Below are 21,683 nucleotides of genomic sequence, written 5' to 3'. Positions count from 1 at the left end.
AAAGCAAAGTTCCACAGGAAAAAAAATTTATAGCAAATTATGACCACAAAGGGATTTCATCTGAGTAATTACCTGAGAGAAGTTTTAGTCTCATTGGAATGAATAAAATTTAGTACAAAATATAGAATTTTCTGTCCTCAAGAAAATACCTACTGATCTTGATCTGTTAGAAAATAATTTTTTTTTTAAATTTTGAAAGGGTTAGCTGCAGTTATAAGTTACAGTATGACTCTTCAAGGTGCAACAACAATGGCTTGTGAAGCTAGTGACTCAAAATGAAGTTGTTGTGTTCAACTATACACACAAAGGTGGTTTTCTATATACATTCTCTTTGCTAAAATGATACTACAGACATCCAAGATGAACCAGTGGCATAGACCATATGAATTTAGTATAATTGCTTTAAAAATGAGAAGAAGAAAAATGAGACATGGCTGAATATAAGCCATGTAAGATTTGAACAAGTGTGTTGTTCCTGGAAATTGGGTATTACAAGCTATCATTAACATTACTACTGAATGTTACATATCTTCACTTTTGATAACTCGGCCTCAGCTTCTGGACAGTTGAAGGCAACCAGGCAATTGGAGAGTGTATTCAGAGTGAGGTTGTCAATGGGGGATGACTCAGCCTGGCTTCCTAGCTAGTTTTGTTCCTAAGAAGCAGAAAATTGAGATACTTGTTTTTCCTTTGCAACTTTTTCCATACTCCCTCCCGTTTCCCCTCTCCTCTTCCTGTTTGCCTGAAGAGATTTGGGGGCTGTTTTTAAGTGAGTTTGAGAGCATAGGATTCAGACATGGAAGTTGCCACTCAAATCCAGCTCTCATCACACTAGGCACTCTGGAAGGGGATGAGTGGCCCTACAGAGCCTTGTGGTACAGACTGTGGTGGAACGGAACAGTTTCTTAAGCTTTCTCCACTCTTGACCCCTTTGCACCCATAACATTTTTGTATAAGCATAGTTATACAGGTGTAGAAATGGTGTACAAATCAAACATTTACCCATGACAAGTCATAGACATTTACTTTAAAACAGTTCTTTGGTAAACTTTTAACTTTACCATTTATTACAGGAGGAAGAAAAGACTCATCAAGGTGATGTTTCTGTTTTAACATGAAAACTTAACTGAGGGTTGAGTACTGGACACTGGAAGATGTAAAGAATTGTGGACATTTTTCAGAGTCCATGGACATTCTGATTTTATACTCTCAATGCTGAGAATGCCACTTTATGTAAATCCATATTACAGGCAGGAGCATGTTTAGTCCCTTTCAAAATGATTTGAAATACTGTTTTAATCCCAAATCAGAGTTTACTTAATGTATTCTAACAAAAGTCATATCAGCACATTTGAAAAATCACAGTCTGATGCAATCCAGTCTAAATGTATATTAAGTTGATACAGGCTGAAGATGACAGTAGGCATAGGTAACTGAACTGTCATGTGTCTGTAATAGCCTAAAAAGGTACTTGTGATAGAAAGAACTACAGTCCCTAACCTGTGCTTGTCTGGGATCTCAGTCAGACTTCAGGAAGTTAAAGTTTTGTGGCACACAGTGCAGGAACACGTGTTCAGAACCATACCCACAGTGAGGTGAGCCACACATCATCATTAGGGTTTGAGTTAATTTTGGTCACTGTGCATTCAGACATGGTTTACTGTTGCGCAGTGCTCTGGGTCTCCCATGCTCATATTCAAGCTGGAACTAGAAACAGTGAGATGACCTGACCTCACATGATGTTGCCATGACTACATGATCCCACATATAACTGCCTGTTTGAGAGAACAGCCCCTGACACCTCTGAGCACACTATGGATTAATTTCTCTGCTGTCCCTGTAGTAGGGACAGTAGTTATGCCATATCACATACGAGGGACAGCCAGAAAGGTAAAGTGAGTTGCTCTGCTCATGCAGCTAGTAAATGTCCTTCCTCATGGTTGATGGCTGTTTTATAAGCAGCTCATCGTGTCTGCACTCATCTCCAGTGATGTCCTCCTGCTGTTTCTTTGTAGGTGACTATCCTGCGCCCAGAGCTGTCCTCACAGGCCATGACCATGAAGTTGTCTGTGTCTCCGTCTGTGCGGAACTCGGACTTGTTATCAGTGGTGCTAAAGGTCAGAAGCCATTTATTTCATGCTCTGTCTCTAAGCAGTGAGCATTTTCTAGCTAAATGTGACTCTTGATTTCTTTCAGAGATTCAACACAGACAGGTGTAGCATCTGGGTTCTCTGCAGTTGCTTAGCTTTGCCAGAGATTAGTAATATTTATCAGCATTGCCATAAAATATGGTCAGAAGTTTATGACGTGGTCAGCAGCATTCTACCCCAGACACTGGTAAACTAACTTTGCAATGAATCCATAGGATGCAGCTATGACAGGGGGCATTTAAAGGGCAATGGAGGCATACCACTAGGACTTCTACTTCCTCTACAGGTGCCAAGCTGACTGCTGAGGGAGAGTGGGAAAGGGGACAGACCTTGCTTCTTTGCCTTTGTGGAAGAATTGTCATCTGAAGAGGAAACTTAGGTGGCTCTTCTGGGCTCTGCTGACAGGGATTACATTCTTCTAAGGGAACTCTCAAGGCAGAAAGACGATGAGGGCTGGAGTGTAGGAGACTGGCCAGAGCTGGGCAGAGACCTGGAGCCCAAGATGTGGGAGGGCTTAACATTGGTGGGAATTCCTTGAAGTTTTTTTTGGGGGGGGCGGTTGCTGCTTTTTTTTTTTTATTTTAATCAAGGCCTGAGAAACCAGTTGACCAGATACTGTTGTGAAAGATTTTTCAGCAACATTATAGAATGAGTATGAGCAGTCTGAGAACAAGACATCATTTGCTTTGCATTTCAGAACAAGTGAGCCTAGCTCTGCAGTTGCTGGCAAATGCTACTTTCCTACAAGTAGTGACAGCAGAGGGATTCGCTCTTAGCCACAAGTCTCCATAGCCCTCCCCGTTTTAGTCAGAGGAGTGATTAAGTAGAATTTGATATTGACACCTTTTTGCATGTAAAACTGTGGCTATTCAAATCAGTTGACTAATAAAAATGTAACCACAGTTTTGCAGGCTTTGGTTTTTGAGTGAGCAAAGAGGCAGGCATATAGTATGAAGTTACAGCATTTGTTTCCAGGATGAGGTCAGTGAAAACTTAATATATTTTCCAAGGTCATAAAATTGCTCTGAAGATAAGCCTTTCTAGGCACCCTTTACATTTTTGCTCCACTGTTAATATTAAAAGGCAAAAATATTTTTGTAGTCTGAATCAATCGATTAACTTCTTAATTACACATTTACATTTTACATATAAACCACAAAAGCAAAGCTTGCTTGGTAGTGGCATCTCTATACTGTGATGCTGAAATCTGATGCAACCAGATAAATTTAGCACCAGTTCTAATCATCCTCTTAATGAGAACCTTCTAAGACACAGCAGATAAACTTGGGCACACTCTCTGCTCACTTGACTTGGGAACTAAAGCCTGTTGTGATGACTGTTATTGGAAGTGGAGGAAGAGATTAAAACCTTACAGCACTGTAGATACTGCATTACTGTGTGTATGAGTGTAGGTGAGTGACATGGGTGTATATGCATGCATGTGTGTGCTATAGCCATTGCATACCTCTGTTATCCTCATCTCCTTTAACGAACTCCAGTGCCCACACAAGTGTGATTTTGGGTTGGTGGTCCAGGCATTCTCTCTAATTGGCCTGGCATCTGTGTTCCCCACTGCAGAGGGCCCTTGCCTTGTCCATACCATCACTGGAGACCTGCTGAGGGCCCTAGAAGGGCCAGAAAACTGCCTGTTCCCACGCCTAATTTCTGTATCCAGTGAAGGCCACTGCATCATATACTATGAGCGAGGACGGTTTAGCAACTTCAGCATTAATGGAAAACTTTTGGCTCAAATGGAGATAAATGATTCCACTCGGGTAAGTACACATTAGTGTTGAGCAGCAAGAAGCCATGGCATTCAAACTTGGTTGGCATAAAAGTGGCTTGGTGTAGAGCTTCCCCAACATCCACTTAAACATATGCTGGTTTAAAAGCATGCAAACTCATGTTGGTGGATGCTATGAACAAACCCAAGATTCCTCAGTACTGAAAAAGCAACTCAATAAGTGAGACAGACTCTAGAGACCACAGCTGTTTGCCTAGAGAAGAGCATTCCAAACCCCTTTCCTAACAGTGGTCTCAGCTCTATGCTTCCCAGGTGTCCTAGTTAGGGTCTCTGTTGCTGTGATAAAACACCTTTCTCAAAGGCAACTTGGAGAGGAAAGGGTTTATTTCAGCTTGAACACAGTTCATCATGAAGGAAAGGCAGAAACTCAACGCAGGAACCTTGAAGCAGAGACCAAAGAGGAACATTGTTTACTGGCTTTCTCCTCATGGCCTGCTCAGCCTGCTTTTTTATACAAGTCAGAACTACCTGCCCAGGGGTTTCATCATCCCAAGTGGGCTGGGCTCTCCTAACTCAATCACTAATTAAGAAAATGCCCTACAAGCCTGCCTACAGCCCAATCTATGGAGACTCATTTTCAATTAAAATTCCTCCTTCCCAGATATATCTAGGGTACTTCCAAGTTTACAGAAAATGATCAGGACATGTGGCACTACAAAACAAAGATGCCTTGACTACAGTTCCAAGTTCATTATTGGCCTCATGAAGTACAATGGCTAGTGACTCAGTACTAAAAGTTATTGTGACATAAGCTAGGCCTCCATTAGTAACACTCAGAGCTTCACAAAATGCAGTGTTCCCACAGATTGATAACATCTCCCAATGTTCTCCCTAGATAAGATTGGCAATAATATTCTCATTGTGACTTTCATAATTTTGTAACTAAATTAGCTTTAAAGATTTTTATTTTAATTATGCTATATTTGGGAGCAGGGAGTGTGAAAACTTGAATTCAGAAACAGAAGAGGTCATCAGAACCCCTGGATCTTGAGTTACAGGTGATTATAAATCATGGGTGCTGAGAACCAAACTTGTGTCCTCTAGAAGAGCAGGAAGCACTCTTAACCACTAAGCCATCTCTCTTTCCCCTTAAAAAATGTTCTTTTCCAGTGGCTTTAATAGACCCTATGTATTTGTTAATAAATAAATACATAAATAAATAACCTTTGATAAATTCCATACTGAAAGTTCTGTGAATTGAATCTAGGAAACTTGGACAGTTGGCTCAATAAGGAGATAATGTTGAGGAGATTCCAGATTGTTGGTTGGTAGTCTGTTGGTTTCTTGGTAGGTGGGTAGTTAATTATTCGGTAGTTGGTTTTGGTTGGTTTATGGTTGGGTAGTGGCTGGTGGTTGGTTGGGTGGGAGTTAGTTGGTTAATTGATGGTTAATGGATGATTATTTGGTGGTTGGTTAGTGGTTGGTTGGCTGGTGGTAGTTGATTGGTTGGTAGTTGATGGATGATTGGTGGTTGGTTAGTGGTGGTTGGATGATTAGTAGTTGGATGTGATTGGTGAGTTGATGCCTGGTTGTTTGTTGTTTAGCTGGTGGTTTGTTGGTTGTTTCATAGTTGGTTACCTGGTGCTTGTTTGGTTGGTGAGTGGGTGGTGGTTTTGTATTGGTGCTTGTGTGTTTTGTTGGTTAAGCTTGTATACACTAGGGAAAATGCTTGACTATTCAGCTAATTGCTGATCAGTCATGACCATTGACATGAAACAGCAAATGAAGAGATCATTGGTATCTGTTTTTTTTTTTTTTTTTTTCCTGAAGGCTATTCTGCTGAGCAGCGATGGACAGAACTTGGTGACTGGAGGAGACAATGGTGTGGTAGAGGTCTGGCAAGCCTGTGACTTCAAGCAGCTGTACATTTACCCTGGATGTGATGCTGGCATTAGGGCAATGGATTTATCCCATGACCAAAGGTAAGCCATGCCAAGGGCAGTGTGATCACAAGAATAGGCTGGAAACTTGGCATTCTCCTCATCCTACCCAGATTGAGGAAAGAGCAACACAGAAAGGGCAGACTGGAGATGAGTAACAACACAAGGAAGGTACAACTTTTCAACTGTAGAAAAGTTTTCTTGGAAGAATATTGGCTTTGAAATATTTTAAGAACTAACACATATAATAAATGTAATAAAGCATTTTTACAGTATAGTAGAATGGTACAGAGGACATCAAGAAAAAGATGTACATGTTCAATCAGTAAATTGCTTGCTGTGTAAGTATGAGGACCCAAGTTCAAATCTCCGAACCCACATAAAGAAGCCAGGCATGGTGCACACTTACAACCTCAGCCCTAGAGAGATGGGACATGATGATCCTGGGCTTATGAGCCAGCCTAGCCAAGTCCATGGGCTCCAAGAGAGAGCCCATTTCAAGACAGAGCGTCTGAGACTTGAAACCAAATTAGTTCCCTGTGAGCGCACGCGTGCGCACGTGCACACACACACACACACACACACACAAATGATAAAAACAGTGTGACTTGATGCAGTCTGAAGAATAAAAGTTTTTAAGGAAAGCTTATAGTTACTATTACAGTACCAGAAAATAGATGTGGCTTATCTCCTATTTTTTTGTATGTGTACATGAATGTTTTTTAATGTATTTTAAATGTCTTCTCAAGTAGATTAAATATTTGTCCTTCAATTCATTCACATGCTTTTTTGCAAATATCTATTACCCCTATTTTAGCTGAAGGATCCAGCAAAATGCTAAGAATGAATATATATATGTGCGTGCGTGCGTGCGTGCGTGCGTGTGCGTGTGTGTGTGTGTGTGTGTGTGACCCATCGCATGATCCTAATCTAATTTCATGGTAGGGGAGCAGGTCCAGATCCTGGGAAGAGATGATTGGCCATGTGAGAGGAGGCTGAGGTGGGGCCATTTGTCAGGGTATCTCAGAGTGGCCATCAACAAACATATGCAGAGCCATAGTAGTGTAGGATAAGTGACAACTACTTACCTGTTCACATTTTAATCCCATTCTTAATTTTGATTATGTGTACTGTGCAAAGCAGGGCTGCATTGGGATAGTTCCTGAACAGAAAGTATAACTGAGAAATACCTGCTGGAAAAGTATGTGCAAGACACATTTGTCTGATGATGGTCTGGATTAACAGCTAAGCACACTGCTCCATCAAGACAGAAATCATAAGACTTGAACTCAATCAGTGGTATTGAACCTTCCACAGATAGGAGCCTCTGGTTAGGAAGCACAAACAAGAGGGGATAGAGATAAGCTCACCTACATGGTGACTATAGTGACTCGTGATGGATGTGCTAAGTCGGGAGGTTTTCTGATACTACCTGCTGTGTATAGTGGCTAAGCTATACAGGAGACAAAATGAAATTGGTACCTGAGGCTTCAGGATGACTTGTGGTTCACATGTCCACCACCACCCCCCATATTCAGGGTATAGAGAGAGTAGGTAAGGGATGGAGTGGTTAAAGTACACTAAAAACTAAAGGCCAGAATTCCACAGAAAAGCCCGGGGTTGGTCCCCGAGGAAGATAAGGATAGACCATAAATACAAACAGCTGAGAGGCAGTGGAGCCCAGGTCATCTACAGTGTGTGGTTTTATTTTTATGGGCCTGACTAATGCTGTCCAGCAGGGCTCTCTACTAGCTGAGTAGGCTCTTGGCAAAATCAAGAAGAAACGCTAGACCTCTGTCAATGAACACAGTTAAGACTTGAGGACTTTTGAGATAAGGCCTGTGTCCAGCATAAAGTGGCAAGTTCGTACTGTTTTCCTCTCTCTCTTTCACCGATGTCTCTGCTTTTACAGGACTCTGATCACAGGCATGGCTTCCGGCAGCATTGTAGCTTTTAATATAGATTTTAATCGGTGGCATTATGAGCATCAGAACAGGTACTGAAGAGAAGCTGCAGAAGCCGCGTTCAAGTGAGAGCACACGTGCTCTGTGGAAAGGCAGTATCTCTGGTGGGGACACTCGTCTGCATCGGCTCTGTTTGTACATCCATCCACCCAGCAGTCACCGAACATCATAGTCAGGAGCCATTTCACCCTGTTTTTCCAGGACTGAACACCAGCTGCTGTCAAGCAAGCTCATATCATGTAAATTATCTGAATTAGGAGACGTTTTGGTAATTATTTCATATATTGTCGTTTATTGAGAAAGGTTGTAGGAAGCCTCACAAGAGACTTTTGACAATTCTGAGGAACCTTGTGTCCAGTTGTTACAAGGTTTAAGCTTTGAACCTAACCTGCATCCCATTTCCAGCCTCTTTTCAAGCTGAGAAAAAAAAAAAAAAAAAAAAAAACGAAACCCACGTTTGATACTTTGTACATCATATGCATCTTATTTAAAGGGATACTTTTGTAAAAGTGAAACCTTGTATAAAGAAAGAGCAGCCTTTGTTAATTTACTGTGGAGTTACAACCTGCATGCTCCCTACTCCCCACGTTTTGATGGAACTGGTGCATTCAAGCTAGGAAACGGAAAGGACACAGCTTGTTCAAAGGGTTGAATTTGGGCTCAAGCGGTAATTTTGACATTTTCACCACAATATGATTTAAACTTTTTAATCTGAATTCATCCCTTCTAAGTGAAGTTTGCTCATATACCATTTGGATACTAAGCCATTATTTGCCATTGTTGGTACTGTATACAAAAAAAAATATTCAGCCCTGCCCTTTAGGACCTGAAGATGAAACAGAAAGGAAGCCTGGGATGAGGGCCTGGCTTCTGCTGTGTAAATGGGAGTCAAGATCATTAATCCCATTGCATCAGCTTCCCAGTAACTAGACATCTCTTCCCTGGTGTCAGCCCACTGACTCAGTCTCCATGCCAGGGGGATGAGGATGCTAACATTAACCCCTCCTCGGTTCTTAAATAGCTTAGTTTAATAATGAGTGAGGCTTGATTACAACAATAACTTTCGTTTCTTGTGAGATTCTCACCTAAAGCCACACTCCTAGCCTAAGGCACTTAATCTTTTACAATATAAAATGATGGCTTTCAAATGATTTCTCTATTATTCCTCCCTATCCAGATATCACCCAGGGGTCTATACATTTTCTTCATGTTTCTTCTTTGTATATTTGGTGACTGTATTGTCATAGATGTACATATCGTGTTGGTAGGGCTATGAGGCATGTTACAGGAATGTAATTTTCTCAGAATTCACTCACTTGCAGTCATTTCAAAAGATAAAACTGGATAATGGGTTCTTTGTATTGGCACTTTGCACCAGACACATATCATTATTTATTGCTGTGATTACTTATTTGTCATCCACCTTGTACTAGGAAGTTTTAGCACTGAATTATTCCTTCTTCATTGTTGTTTGTATTTATGAAATTCTGAAATTATGGGGAATCAGTGTACTGATTACGTTATTCATCACCAGGCTGTGAGCAATATCTTGAGTTTGTAGCTTAGAATTGGGAAGGCACTGAACATCTGGAAGACAAGGTCATTTCATCTTGAGATCATGGTGAAATATTTTGGATATATAAATTCCTTAAGCTATTGTAACCATGTTTTATTGCAAAGATGTAAAATATGCCAGATGTGTGTGAGTTGGAAATCAAAAAAAGAAAAATAAAATATGCAAAGAATTCAGATTGCTTCACATGTCACTGGATACCTCAGTGACACACATTCCTTACACTGGTCCTTGGGTTTGAAAAAAAAATCAGCTTTGACCCAGGTAAGGGCCTCACATACAAAACCACAAACAGAGTCCTAATAAAGCCGGCAGTCTTCTTGGATTTTGCCAGGAATGTGGCCAGTGGGGTCCACAGGGACAGGAACCAAGTGGTAAAGGCAACATCTTCTTATGTGAGTATTATCAGATAATGACATTTTTATCTTAAAAACCACACTTTGTAGAGTTCTTCATCAAGCCAGGGTAACTCAGGCAGGGACTGAGGTCTGGAGTAGAGGAGCAGCTGCTGGCCACAGCAAGATGATGGGTGACTGGCAGGTAAGGCTGCCATCTGCATTCCTGTAATGGAAAGGACATGAGCAATGGGACCCCAACAAAGACTGGCCCTCTTTCCATCCTACTCCAAAGCCAGAAACTTGTCGGGTGCCACAAGCTCCCTGGCTCCTTCACTCCGGCCCATGGGGAACTGTCAGTTATTCCATCAGGTCAACCACTGCCAGCCTAAAATACCCAGAAACTACACTTTGCTTTCCCAAACCATCACTACACTGCCCTGAACAGTGTACCCTGCTCAACATCCTTCAGTTAAAGTCTTGGAAAGCATAGTGTCCCAGCCCTCACATGATCAGACCCATTGCCATTGATTACTTCTTAATAACCCTGTCCAGGCTCTAAGCCCTGAGTCCTTCAGGGGGATGCAGATGGCTCAGTCACACACCTGAGCACTCTCTCTCTCTCTCTCTCTCTCTCTCTCTCTCTCTCTCTCTCTCTCTGTGTGTGTGTGTGTGTGTGTGAGACAGAGGGAGGGAGGGAGGGAGGGAGGGAGGTCACGCCCTTGGCCAGTCTGTCCATTTGCAGAGGTGGATGTAGCACAGTTGTCAGGGTACCTTTATTCATGTACAAAACCCTGGGTTCAAGCCTCAGCATGGACTAAACCAGGAGCAATTTATCCCAGGTCCTCTTTAATTCCAGTTCTCAGGAGATCTTGGCAGGAGGATCAGAAGTTCAAGGTCATCATCAGCTACATAGCAAGTTCAAGTGCAGACTGTGCTGTCTGAGGAACTGTCTCAGACTCAAAACAACCACACATTTACAATCCTCCTGGAGTGCCCGGGCTACTCACATCAGCCCATTTAACACCTCATTAAAATTAATTTGAACTCACTGGGTCATACATAGTCTTGGTTAGCAGACAGATATACCCTCAGCCCCATTTCCATGCAACCTTATAATGAAAACAACTTCTAAAATATGTGAACTATGACAAACAGATATGGTCTCCTTTGAGGTCAGTGAAGTCAGAGTGCCATTTGAGGTAATGTGACAACCATTTGCACCAACGAGACAGCAAAAATAGATGCTCACATGTTGTGGAAACTGGGTTCTGAAAGCCTTATAACACAGCATTCAGAATTGCCTCACCCACTTGTTTGGGTACCACCATTCTAAGAGTGCCTAAAAGGCTTCAAGAGTCTTATGCTGTGGTCATGAAGAAAGGCAGGATAAGACTCTGAGCGGGTGAATTCATTTGTAATCAACACCCTAGATGTCAGTGAAAGACCATTTCTATCATCTTGTATGCTAATTTAAAAACTAATTATTATCTCACCACCAATAAGCCATCCTAAGGCTATCGTATGTATCCTTACCATGCTGATTTGCTCTCCCTGGAGTTGAGTTTGGGATGACAGCTGCCCAGTATACACAAGTGATCTGGAGTGTGAATCCTGAGTGTCCACAAGAGGTGATATAAACCAGGACATCATGTCTGCCACAAATGGCATGGTGGTCACATGGGTGAGGTGGCCCCTGTGATGCTTTACCAACACTTGGTGTGCTCCTGTGCAGGGTGATATTGTAACACACTGACATTGTCTCCTTCCTGGGGTCATAGGCTTCTGGGGCACTGGGATAATCTTACAGCCTTAGGGCAGTATTTGGGATTTAAGCTTATCAGCATACACTAACAAACCTGTGATTGCTGAAAAGAAACAGGTGACAAAGCTCAGTGGGATGGTCAGCAGTCCACAAATTTTCTATAGCCCAGCACCCAGCCTTTCACTGCCTTCTCCCACTCTGCACTGTGGTACCCAAGAGCCTCATGCTTCTGTCACCATGCAAATCCTGGGCTCTCTGCCCATCTCAAAAATACCACTTACAGTAAGCCCCAGCAAGCTGCAGAAGAGGGACTGCTGAGGTGTTCTGATTACTGATTTTAATCAAAGTCCACATAGTCATTGGAAGAAGGTAGCACTGATGGAGGATTTGGGTGAGAGCTTCTTTCATTGGGATGTAACAGCAGAAAAAAAAAAAAAAAACCTGGAGGCCTTCCTTTGTAAATAACTTGCTACTTCCATCATCTGTTAAAGATTACTTTATGTATCAAAACACAATTGTGTGCCCTGGTAGAGCCCCTGGCTCTCAGGAGCTCACACCACCCCTGCTGTCCACAGTCAAGTGAGGATGTATTCTCATTGCCCAGCATCCTTTTCCAGTCTTAACCACTATGTATTTTCACTGGGCTTTGTTCCTATCATGACATCTATTGAGATGTCAGACAGTGACGCTTCCTGATGACTCTACATTCAAATATATGAACCTGTGGGGCTATTATTTAGATCACTACACTGGCCATAAAGAAATACTCTGGCTACTTTCCCAGATAAAAACTCCCAATCCAGAAGGCCTCCTGTGCCATGGCTTTGAGAAAAAGTACAAGAACTGAGAGACACAGAAAAGCCAAGCAAGCAAGCCTGCCTGCCTTTCCTCGATGTCTGATACTAGATCAGGACAGTTATCTCCACTAACTACACAGCTAATTGAAGACAAGTATAGAAGACCGGAGTCCAAAGTTGGATGCTCTTAGCAAGTATTAGCCAGCACTGTGAGCAAGCCATTGTGTGTTCATGTGTTGGTTTGTTGGTATTTGTTGAGTTTTGTTTGGAGAAATGGGACAGCATTAGCTCTCTCAGTAGAGGTGAGATCTAATGTGAATGTGAGCCTTACAGGCAAGTGTGTAGACTTCACACAACACACATACACCCAGAGATTTTTCAGAGAGCAGAGGTAAACAGCTACATCAAACAGCCTGGTGCCATTGCTACCTATGAACATCAAATGAGCATTGAGCACAAACCTGGTGATGCAGAGAGGCCATTGACAGCCCCCTAGGCGCCTCATAACTTGGGTGACTATCATTCTATCCTCCCAGTAGCCCATAAAATTGACATTATCATTCCAATCATTCTTAGGAGAGATGTGAGACCCAGAGAGGTCAACTGTATCCTTCAATGATATGCACAGAAATTATCACCACATATGGGACACTCAACTTGAGATGATCATTCCACTTCTGCCTACTGAGTGCTGAGATTATAGGTATAAACCTGTAATCATGACTTTTTCCATAGAAGTATTAGGTAAAGCCCAAAGATGCATCTGAATAAAGCTTAATGAGGTTAAACCTTGAACTTATTGATCAAAGGGTCCAGGTATAGCTTTCAGGAAGCCTAGCTTTGTGCAGTGTCTCTTGATCAGTTCATTGCTAGGTATTTGGGAAGAGACAACCTTCCCTAAAATTTTTGTCTTTAGGGGAGGTATAAATGGCATCTACCCTTACTCCTAAAGTCTCAAAGACAACCAAGGCATGACTCCATCAGAGTTCACTCTGGGGAGCCCATGAGTTTATCAGGCTTCTTTACAGAGCATAGGGGAGGGCTTATAGGCAGAAGTATGGGAACCTTAAAGCAGCCATACAGAAGGGTCTCTATCCAGCATGGATGGTGGCTCCCTCAAGACTAAGTCCACCACCCTCATCCTTCCCTACCCTATTCCCTCTCCCTTCTCCCCAAAGGCCATACTCATTAAGGCAAAGTTATAAACAAGTAGTTAGAAGGGGTAACTGAATACTCAGGCAAGGGACCCATTGGGAAAGGTGAACTGCCATCAGGTCAAGCTGTGGTGATCATTGTCAAGCAGGCCCAGCAGAACTGAAGATGGCACCAGTTTGGCTTAGAGGACTGTACCATGTAACCTCCCCCAACAAGCACCCAAAGGAACCTGACTACTATGCTGGTGTTGGAGGCAAACCAGTTTGTCACTACATTCTAATTTGAAAAACAGGGATAGTGTTCTCTTTCAGGAGTGTTGAGAGTGGCTGTTCTGCACACTGTTCCAGTCTTCCCGAGTTACTTAGTGTTGAGAAAGCTTAGGGTTGGGGGGCGGGGAGCAGGATAATGAATGTGCTAGTTGGTTTTGTGTGACTGTGACAAAAGAAGGAAATCGTTATTACAGATCCCAGTTTCAGAGGGTTTGGGGACATGGAAAGAAAAGTATGGAGAATTCATGGGCAACAGGAGCAGGTGGCAGCTCCTTGAGTGATGCTGACGGGGAAGCAAGGCCAGGGACCAGTTGTAAGGAGAAAACTGGCACACATTAGAGGGGAAAATACTAATGTAAGTGAACAGGGATGTGGGATACTGACTAGGGATATCAGAGTGACTAAGGCTTAAGTTTATAAAGAAAGACAACTAACACTGTAAAGGTTCAGAAAAAGGAAAGTAGATGGCACTTGGCAATATGGAGGGAGGCTTAGCTAGTTTAAAAAAAAAAAAGCTATCCCACTGCAAAACCCGAAAACATTGAAGGTGAAAGGATGGGTGTTCAAACTAGAAACCAAAACCAAGGCTGATTTATTGAGGAAATTAATTCTAAGGGCCTGCTTTACTAATCCTACTCTCCAGGACTGAGGGGAGCAAAAGTTAAAGATGCACCTATCAAAGCAAAGTTCGAACAGAGCAATGACCCCCAGCAAACCCAGAGCAGCCAAAAGGTTATTCTCAATATAAAAGAGCAAACAACAGCAAAACTAAAGAACTTCCCTTCACTGAAAATATATTATCACAGCCTACCCCACCCATACGGGGAAGGTGCCAATGGCCCTGTGTAGGCTTCAACGGAAAGCCTTCCCAGTTTGTCCTTTCTTGGATACTTGCAGAGAAAAAAAAATGCAAATTTGTGTCTGAGAACAATAGATTCCAAGTCTTCAACAATTCCCCATGGTTACATTTGCATAAATATTCTCTCTCCCTTCCCCTCTCTTTCTTTCAAGGAGAAGGGCTGGAAGAAACAGCAGCAACAATCACCTAAGATACCAGAATTGCCAAAAGCAAAATGTGTTTAATATGCTTTAAATTTGAATATATTTACATATTTTGAAGTGTTATTGGCTATTCCTAAGCAATTTAAAGGGAAAGAGAAGTATGGATATGGCAGGACAATGCTTTATTTTAAAAAGAAAAAGGAAATTAAAAAAAAAAAAATAACCTAACCCAATAGGGTACCCAGCAGGTTAGACTCAGCTGCAGAAAGACTTTGTGAAATGAAATTTAAGTCTTAGGAAATTGTCTAGAATAATGTAAGAAAGAAAGCAAAGACACAAAAATAAAGTCAGAGAAGAAAGAATATTCTACATATGTTTAGCTTGAGTTCAAAAGTAGAAAGCAGTATTCTAGTATTCAGAGATGGCGGATAAAATATTTAGGTCTTTAGAGCAGGAAGCAAAATGTATAAGCAGAATCAATTTGTAACAACAAACACTGAAGAGGAAGTCCCAATACTGAGAGAGGACATTCCTAGCTGAGAAGCTATTGCACATACGGCCACTGGGAGATGTTTACTACAGGGAAGCTATTCCTCAAGGACACCCATGCTCTGGAAGGGGGCCCTCCTACACCAGTGTTTGCTCTAACAACACTAAGTAGACTCTGTGAAAAAATAAAAAACAAAAATAAGAAACTACATGAAGCTATGAGAGAAAAGTGGGGATGGGAATGGGGGAGAACTGGAAGGGAGACGGTGGGATGGCATGGATTTAAACACACTATATGTACGAAATCTTCAATAAAAAGCATGCCAATAAAGCCATCTCATACTCAAAAGATCCTGAGAGTGAATACTTCATCGATCATCTGATACTACCATTGGACACCTAACTGACTTTCAATAAGAAAAAAATAAAACCACAAGATGATAGAAAACCATTTTTCAGGATCCCTGAAAAGAAAATGACCAATAATTTGTGCTCTGTCACAATACAGGCAAATGCTTTTCAAGAATGAAAATACACTAAAGACTTTTTTCTTAGATAATCAAAGAATCTAAATAAATTTCACAAAGGCACCCAGGCAGAAAACAGACAGACTCCAGATAGGAAAATGAAGCTAGCAGGAACCAGGTACAGACACAAGGGAAACTAAGCAGGCAACTGAACAATGACAGCACTACCATCCATAGGGAGAGAATGAAGACAAGGAAGTTATTCTTGGCAGTGGTACCTACCACAAAAAGGGGAAGGCTTTGTGTGAAACCTTCTGGGAGCCTTGTGCAGCCTTCTGGGAGGCAGCGAGGGAAGACTGCCTACCAGCTTTCTAACATTGCTGCCTTAAACTACCTGAGGTATCTTACAAAGGAGAGAAATTTATTTTGGTCCTAGCTGGAGACTCCACTCCACAATGCTTCAGGCACATCACACAGAAGAGTTTGAGGGGAGCCTTTGGTAGAGGAAGCCTGTATACCTCATAGCAGAGTGTGAAAGAGACCAGGATGCCACAATCCCTGCAGGGATGCTGTGGATGACCTAAGACCTTCCAACGGAGCCCAGCTCCTAAAGATGCACTCCCAGTAGCACCATGGGCTGTGAACCAAGCCTTCACCACATGTACCTTTGGAAGGAGTTTCAAATTCATACCTGGGCACAGGTGGGCCTTTCACTGATGCTGATGCCTCTGAGGTGCCCTGCACCTGTAAGTAACCCTTCCCAATAAACTCATTGGCTCATCTGGTAGAACTTTGGCAGACCAGTTAGTTACTTTGATCTGCCAATGGCTCCCTATCTGGGGAACCAAGGATGTCTCAGGACAGAGAACCAGAAACAATAGAGCCGAATGTCCATGGACCAAGACCTCTACAGCCAGAAATAAAATAAGCATTCCCTCCTTCAAATGGATTGCCTTGGGCTTTTTTTTTTTTTTTTTTTTTTTTTTTTTTTTTTGTCTTAGTGACAGAGCCCTGATCAGCAAGCCTTACTAAAGCAAGAGAGTCTGTGACACATAATCTTATCTGGAAACTCCCAAGTATCACCTAAGCAGGTTTTTGACATTTTTAAGTCAAGAGAAAGAAGTTAAATTTACACTTTTGCTGGAATTCATAGTTTGCGGCTGATTATGGTTTTGTGTTCAAACACCTGATCATTTCTTTATACCATGAAATCCTCAGCTAGGGAACTTCTCCAAGGGGCAGAATATAGCTCAGTGATACAGACTTGCCTAGCATCATCATCATGAGGCTCTGAATTCTCCAGTGCTACAAAAAAAGAAGGGAAGAAAGAGAAAAGAACCACCCCCTCCCAACGGACACACTGATGTGTCTGCACAGAATAAAATGAAGGCAGGTATCACAAGAGTGTGGTTCCATAAAGCTGTCCCTGGTCAGATATTGTAGACTGGTGGCTTAAAAATCCCAGTGTATTTTCTAACAGCTGCTGACAGGCTGAACTTCAGTGAGCCCTTCCTTGGCATTTGGAAGGTGCCTTTTTGTCATCATGCATGGCTTCCTACATGTGAGCATAGTGTAAGAGGGGAGAAGGTGAGAGAGAGATGTGCACATGTGTATGCTGGTGCTTGCACCCATGACTGAGCATTTGGAGGCCAAAGGTCAATGTCTAGTGTCTTTGTCCATTGCTCTCCACCTTATTTTTGAGGCAGAGTCTCTCAGTGACTCCAACGCTCATCAGTTTTCTCCACTGGCCACCTGTGAGCCTCTGCCATCCTTCTGCCTCCTTCCCAGGCTGGGACCACAGGAACACACCATCACATTTGCCTTTGATGCTGAGGATCTAAACTCAGGTCTTCATACTTGTACTAATACTTTACCCACTAATCCAGCTCCCCAACCCCAAGGGCCTACCCATTAAAGACCCTATCTTTAATACAGTCAAAATGGGAAGTTCTGGATGGGTACAGTTAATGTCTTAACAAGAATATTGTTTAACACATGTTTATGGTGATATGTAACACTATGGCAGGAGCCTACACTTCTATATGCCTCCAGCCTGAGAAGATAGGCATTTCCTTTACCTTCACAAATTTGGTTTTGAACTTTCTATGGTGTACCTTAAAAAAAAAAAACAAAACAAAACAAAACAAAAAAAAAAATCAATGACAGACAACTTACGATGGAGAGGATGTGGAGAAAGTGGAACACTCCTCCACTGCTGGTGGGAGTGCAAACTTATACAGCCATTTTGGAGATCAGTATGGCGGTTCCTCAGGAAAATGGGAATTAGTTTACCACAGAACCGGCAATCCCCCTCTTAGGCATATACCCAAAGGATTCACATCCATGCAACAAAGACATCTGTTCAACTATGTTCATAGCAGCACTATTTGTAATAGCCAGAACCTGGAAGCAACCTAGATGCCCCTCAACTGAAAAATGGATAAAGATGTGGCACATCTACACAATGGAATACTACTCTGCAGAAAAAAAAAATAATGGAATCTTGAAATTCCAGGAAAGTGGATAGCACTTGAAGAAACCATCCTGAATGAGGTAACCCAGTCACAAAAAGAGGAACATGGTATGTACTCGCTCATATATGGATTTTAGACCTAGAGCAAAGGATCACCAGCCTATAATTCACACCGCCAGAGGAACTAGGATATAAGGTGTATTCTAAGAGATTCATATAAAGTCCCTCACAGAACTGGGAAGGGACAAGTCCCCCAGAGCTCAGGGGAAGTGGGGGGGGGTGGGACAGCAAATGGAGAGAGAAGTAGGAAAAGAGAAGGGGAGGAGAGGAAAGCACGTGCGACTAGGAAGATTGAGTCAGGGTAGGCATAGAAGACAGAAGAGAGAGATAGTGTGTGTGTGTGTGTGTGTGTGTGTGTGTGTGTGTGTATGTGTGTGTGTGAGAGAGAGAGAGAGAGAGAGAGAGAGAGAGAGAACAAACATAAAAGAGGGAGCCATTATTGATTTGAAGAGAAAACTGAACCTAAAGAAAGGTCTAGAGACCTACAAGACTGTTGCCAACTAACAATTTGAGCAACCGTGGAAAGGCTACCGTAAATGCCCTTCCGGGATAATGAGATCAACAACTAACTTATCCACCATCATGGAACCCTCACCTAGTACCTGTTGGAAACAGAAGCAAACACCTATAACTAAACACTGAGTCGAACTAGAATCCAGATGCAGAGAGAGAGGACAAGATCAGGTTGCAGAAACACATACAGACAGCTGACCTGAACAAGGAGTAGCTAATGGGCCCCCAGACTGATAGCTGGGAATCCAGCATGGGACTGACTCAGGCCCCCCTGAATATGGGTCTCAGCCAGAAGGACTGAGCAGTCTAAGGGAACCTCTGACAGTGGAACCAGGATGTACCCCTGGTGCACAAAAGGACTTTGCAAACATATCCCCCATGGAGGGATAACTGCCTTAATCTAGAGACAGGAGAGAAGTCCTAGTCCCTACTTCACATGACCTGTCAGATCTACATGACCCCACCTGGATCGCATTGTCCTACATATGGAATTGGGGTGGGGAGATGGGAGGGGAGGGTGGTCAGTGTGCATGTGAGGGGGCAGAGAGGGTAAGAGGGAGGGAGGGAGGGAGAGGGAACTGGGAACAACATGTAAAATAAAAACTAAATAATTTTTAAAAAGGGACAATAGATTATTTAATTGCCATCAATATGGTATAATACCGAAAAAGTAATATTATACATGAAAGAACCTTTTTGGTTCATGATTTCAGTCTGTGGTGCTATCATAAAAGAAGGGAGTGTTGGGGGAAAAACATGCTTACTTTGTAGCAGCCAGAGATTAGAGGGAAAAGGGGCAACAGAATAATTGTCTTAGTTTTCAGGTTAGTTTATTTTTTCTCATTTTGCTTGCCTCCTAACAGCTGAAATGCCAGAAATCCATCTTTTCTCCAATCCTTTTGCTCCTAAAAGGGTTTTTAAAACAGGACTAAGACTGAGAAACAAATATGTGTCTTTCACAGAAAGGACAGAGTTTCCTTCCACGGCAGTCTCTACACACAATCCCTTCCCCTTTCCCAAGTGGTGTAGTGAATGTTAATTGACACTTTTCTAGAAAGCACCCCAAGCTGAAACTCTGACTTGGTTCAACTTGGTTATCCAGACTCACATTTAGAAATCAAGAAACTTCCATAAAGAGAGAGTGTGTGTCACACACACACACACACACACACACACACACACACACACACACACTTTTTGTCCTGGCTTTTGTTCTCAGAAGGTCATGGGGTGGGGGGTGGGGGGAAGGGACCAGAGACGAAATTAGACCTGTGTTTACACAGGTCTTCTCATTGGCCAGGACATAGTTTTTGAAAGTTTGTAAACTAGCCTTCCAATTTAAATTGAATAAGTAGGTGCAGCTGAGTAAATGGAGAGACCTGGGTTTGCAGCCATGTGTTTTCACTTTAAAATTACATTGATGGGGAACAGAGGGGGCTAGAAATGAAAATAAGAGAGATAGAAGACAGGCTCTTTAAAGGGAAAATGTGAGAAAACGAAGAGTCAAAACAGAAATCCTCTCTGCTGGGCACTGTGGGGGCCAGCATTGGGACTACAAGGACAGTCTTGCAGAAGGCTGCCTCCTCAAACCTGCCTGAGATCTGAAGACAAGGGACAATGCCCCTGGGGAAAAGATCCAGAACACCCAGAAGCCAGGAGCCAGACAGGACCTTAAAGCTTGAGGGATTTCCTCAGATGGACTAGAATTAAGACGGTGCCAACTGGGAGTCTTCCCAGAGGCCCCCTTAAAGAACAACAAACAGCTACCTGGTAAGAAGAGCGATTTATTCCGGAGCCATGTGTCAATCAAGTGTCCCCACCCCAGAATCTTTACTGAAGCCCCATGCTCCACACAGCACAACTGTATATTTGGAGATTCAACCCTTTAAAAAGTCATTGGGTTAAAAAGGGGTAAGTGGAATTTGAAAGAAAGTTATAGGGACACAGCAGAGAAGGAAGGAGAAATGGGCTCCCTGATAATGGCCACTTCCTGTTTCCGGTAAACATTGCAAGGAGAAATCAGAAGGTATGGAGGCAGGCTTCTCAACAGCACCAACAGGGGTAAGGGGGTGACCAAGGGGCCTCATGTCCATCCTTAGGCCTGCCCCATCCTGAAGGGATTAAGATGTTACTTTCTCTTTCTTGGGGCTTCAGTTCCTGTCTCCTGTCTCCTGAGCCTATACCAGGCTCAGCTTCCTAGGGCCTGAGAGGAAGGGGTGCTTTGATCTTTTATGGCTGAAAGGTGATTTCTCTCCCACCCCTCAGGGCTGGGGTGGGGAGGGGCTTAGCACTCCTAAACCAGAACCAGGGCATGGGCTTAGGCCAGTACTCCTAAGCCAAGAAACTGGGCAAATGTGAACCAAGGAACTGCTCATCCTCCCAGAGGAGTAAGGCTGGAAGGTGGCAGGTTCCTTTCTCAACACACCACAGAGATGGGCAATCCTCTGCTACATGGCTTGCTCACCCCACACCTGGCTTCTGGGCCCTTGAGCTGTGAATAGCTAAAGAATCCACCTGGGGTACACTGGGGTTAGGAAAGAAAACCAACCCCACCACACCATACTCCATCCCTTTCTTCCTCTGTTCCTTATACCATTCTAGCATGCAAAGTTCTGTGTAGGAAAGCTAGTACACCCAGGAGCTTTAGCTGTTGTCCAGAGCCCACAGGGCAGAGCAAAAGCTTCCTTCACGCACTCCCCTAGTCCTGCAGGCCTGGAAGCCGATGGGCAGCGGAGGCAAAAGTACTGACTGTGATGCTGTGGGTGGGGCCAGGAGAAGACTTCTCTAAGACTTCTCTGAACATACAAAAGGCCCTGGGGTCCACTCCAGCACTGCCATGGCCAATCTATAGAGGAAACACAAAGGCTGTGTGCCTCAAGGTCAGTGTTTTAGGCGCCAGTAAGCTAGGCAAGGAAGATCCCATCCTACCTGGGAGGGAGGCTGCAAAGGAGTACTCCGCTGGGTCTTAATGCCCGCTCTTTCTGCCT

General features: G+C 43.0%; 1 protein-coding gene across 5 annotated transcripts in view; it reads left to right on the top strand.

Annotated features, from left to right (window-relative positions):
- Window positions 1–8,229, top strand: part of Nbea (neurobeachin) — a 511,635-nt gene extending 503,406 nt beyond the window's left edge. For all 5 annotated transcript variants that reach the window (XM_051176972.1, XM_051176974.1, XM_051176973.1 and 2 more), the window contains 4 exons: window positions 2,016–2,117; window positions 3,729–3,925; window positions 5,725–5,876; window positions 7,747–8,229. In XM_051176972.1, the coding sequence (XP_051032929.1) occupies window positions 2,016–2,117; window positions 3,729–3,925; window positions 5,725–5,876; window positions 7,747–7,837 (542 nt within the window). In that variant the 3' untranslated portion in view covers window positions 7,838–8,229. The remainder of the gene's footprint in view (window positions 1–2,015; window positions 2,118–3,728; window positions 3,926–5,724; window positions 5,877–7,746) is intronic.
- The last annotated feature ends 13,454 nt before the right edge of the window (window positions 8,230–21,683 follow it).

Source organism: Phodopus roborovskii, unplaced genomic scaffold (genome assembly GCF_943737965.1).
Source record: "Phodopus roborovskii unplaced genomic scaffold, PHOROB, whole genome shotgun sequence".
Classification (NCBI taxonomy): domain Eukaryota; kingdom Metazoa; phylum Chordata; class Mammalia; order Rodentia; family Cricetidae; genus Phodopus; species Phodopus roborovskii.
Note: the sequence above shows the minus strand (reverse complement) of the source record. Positions and strands in the feature narration are given on the sequence as shown.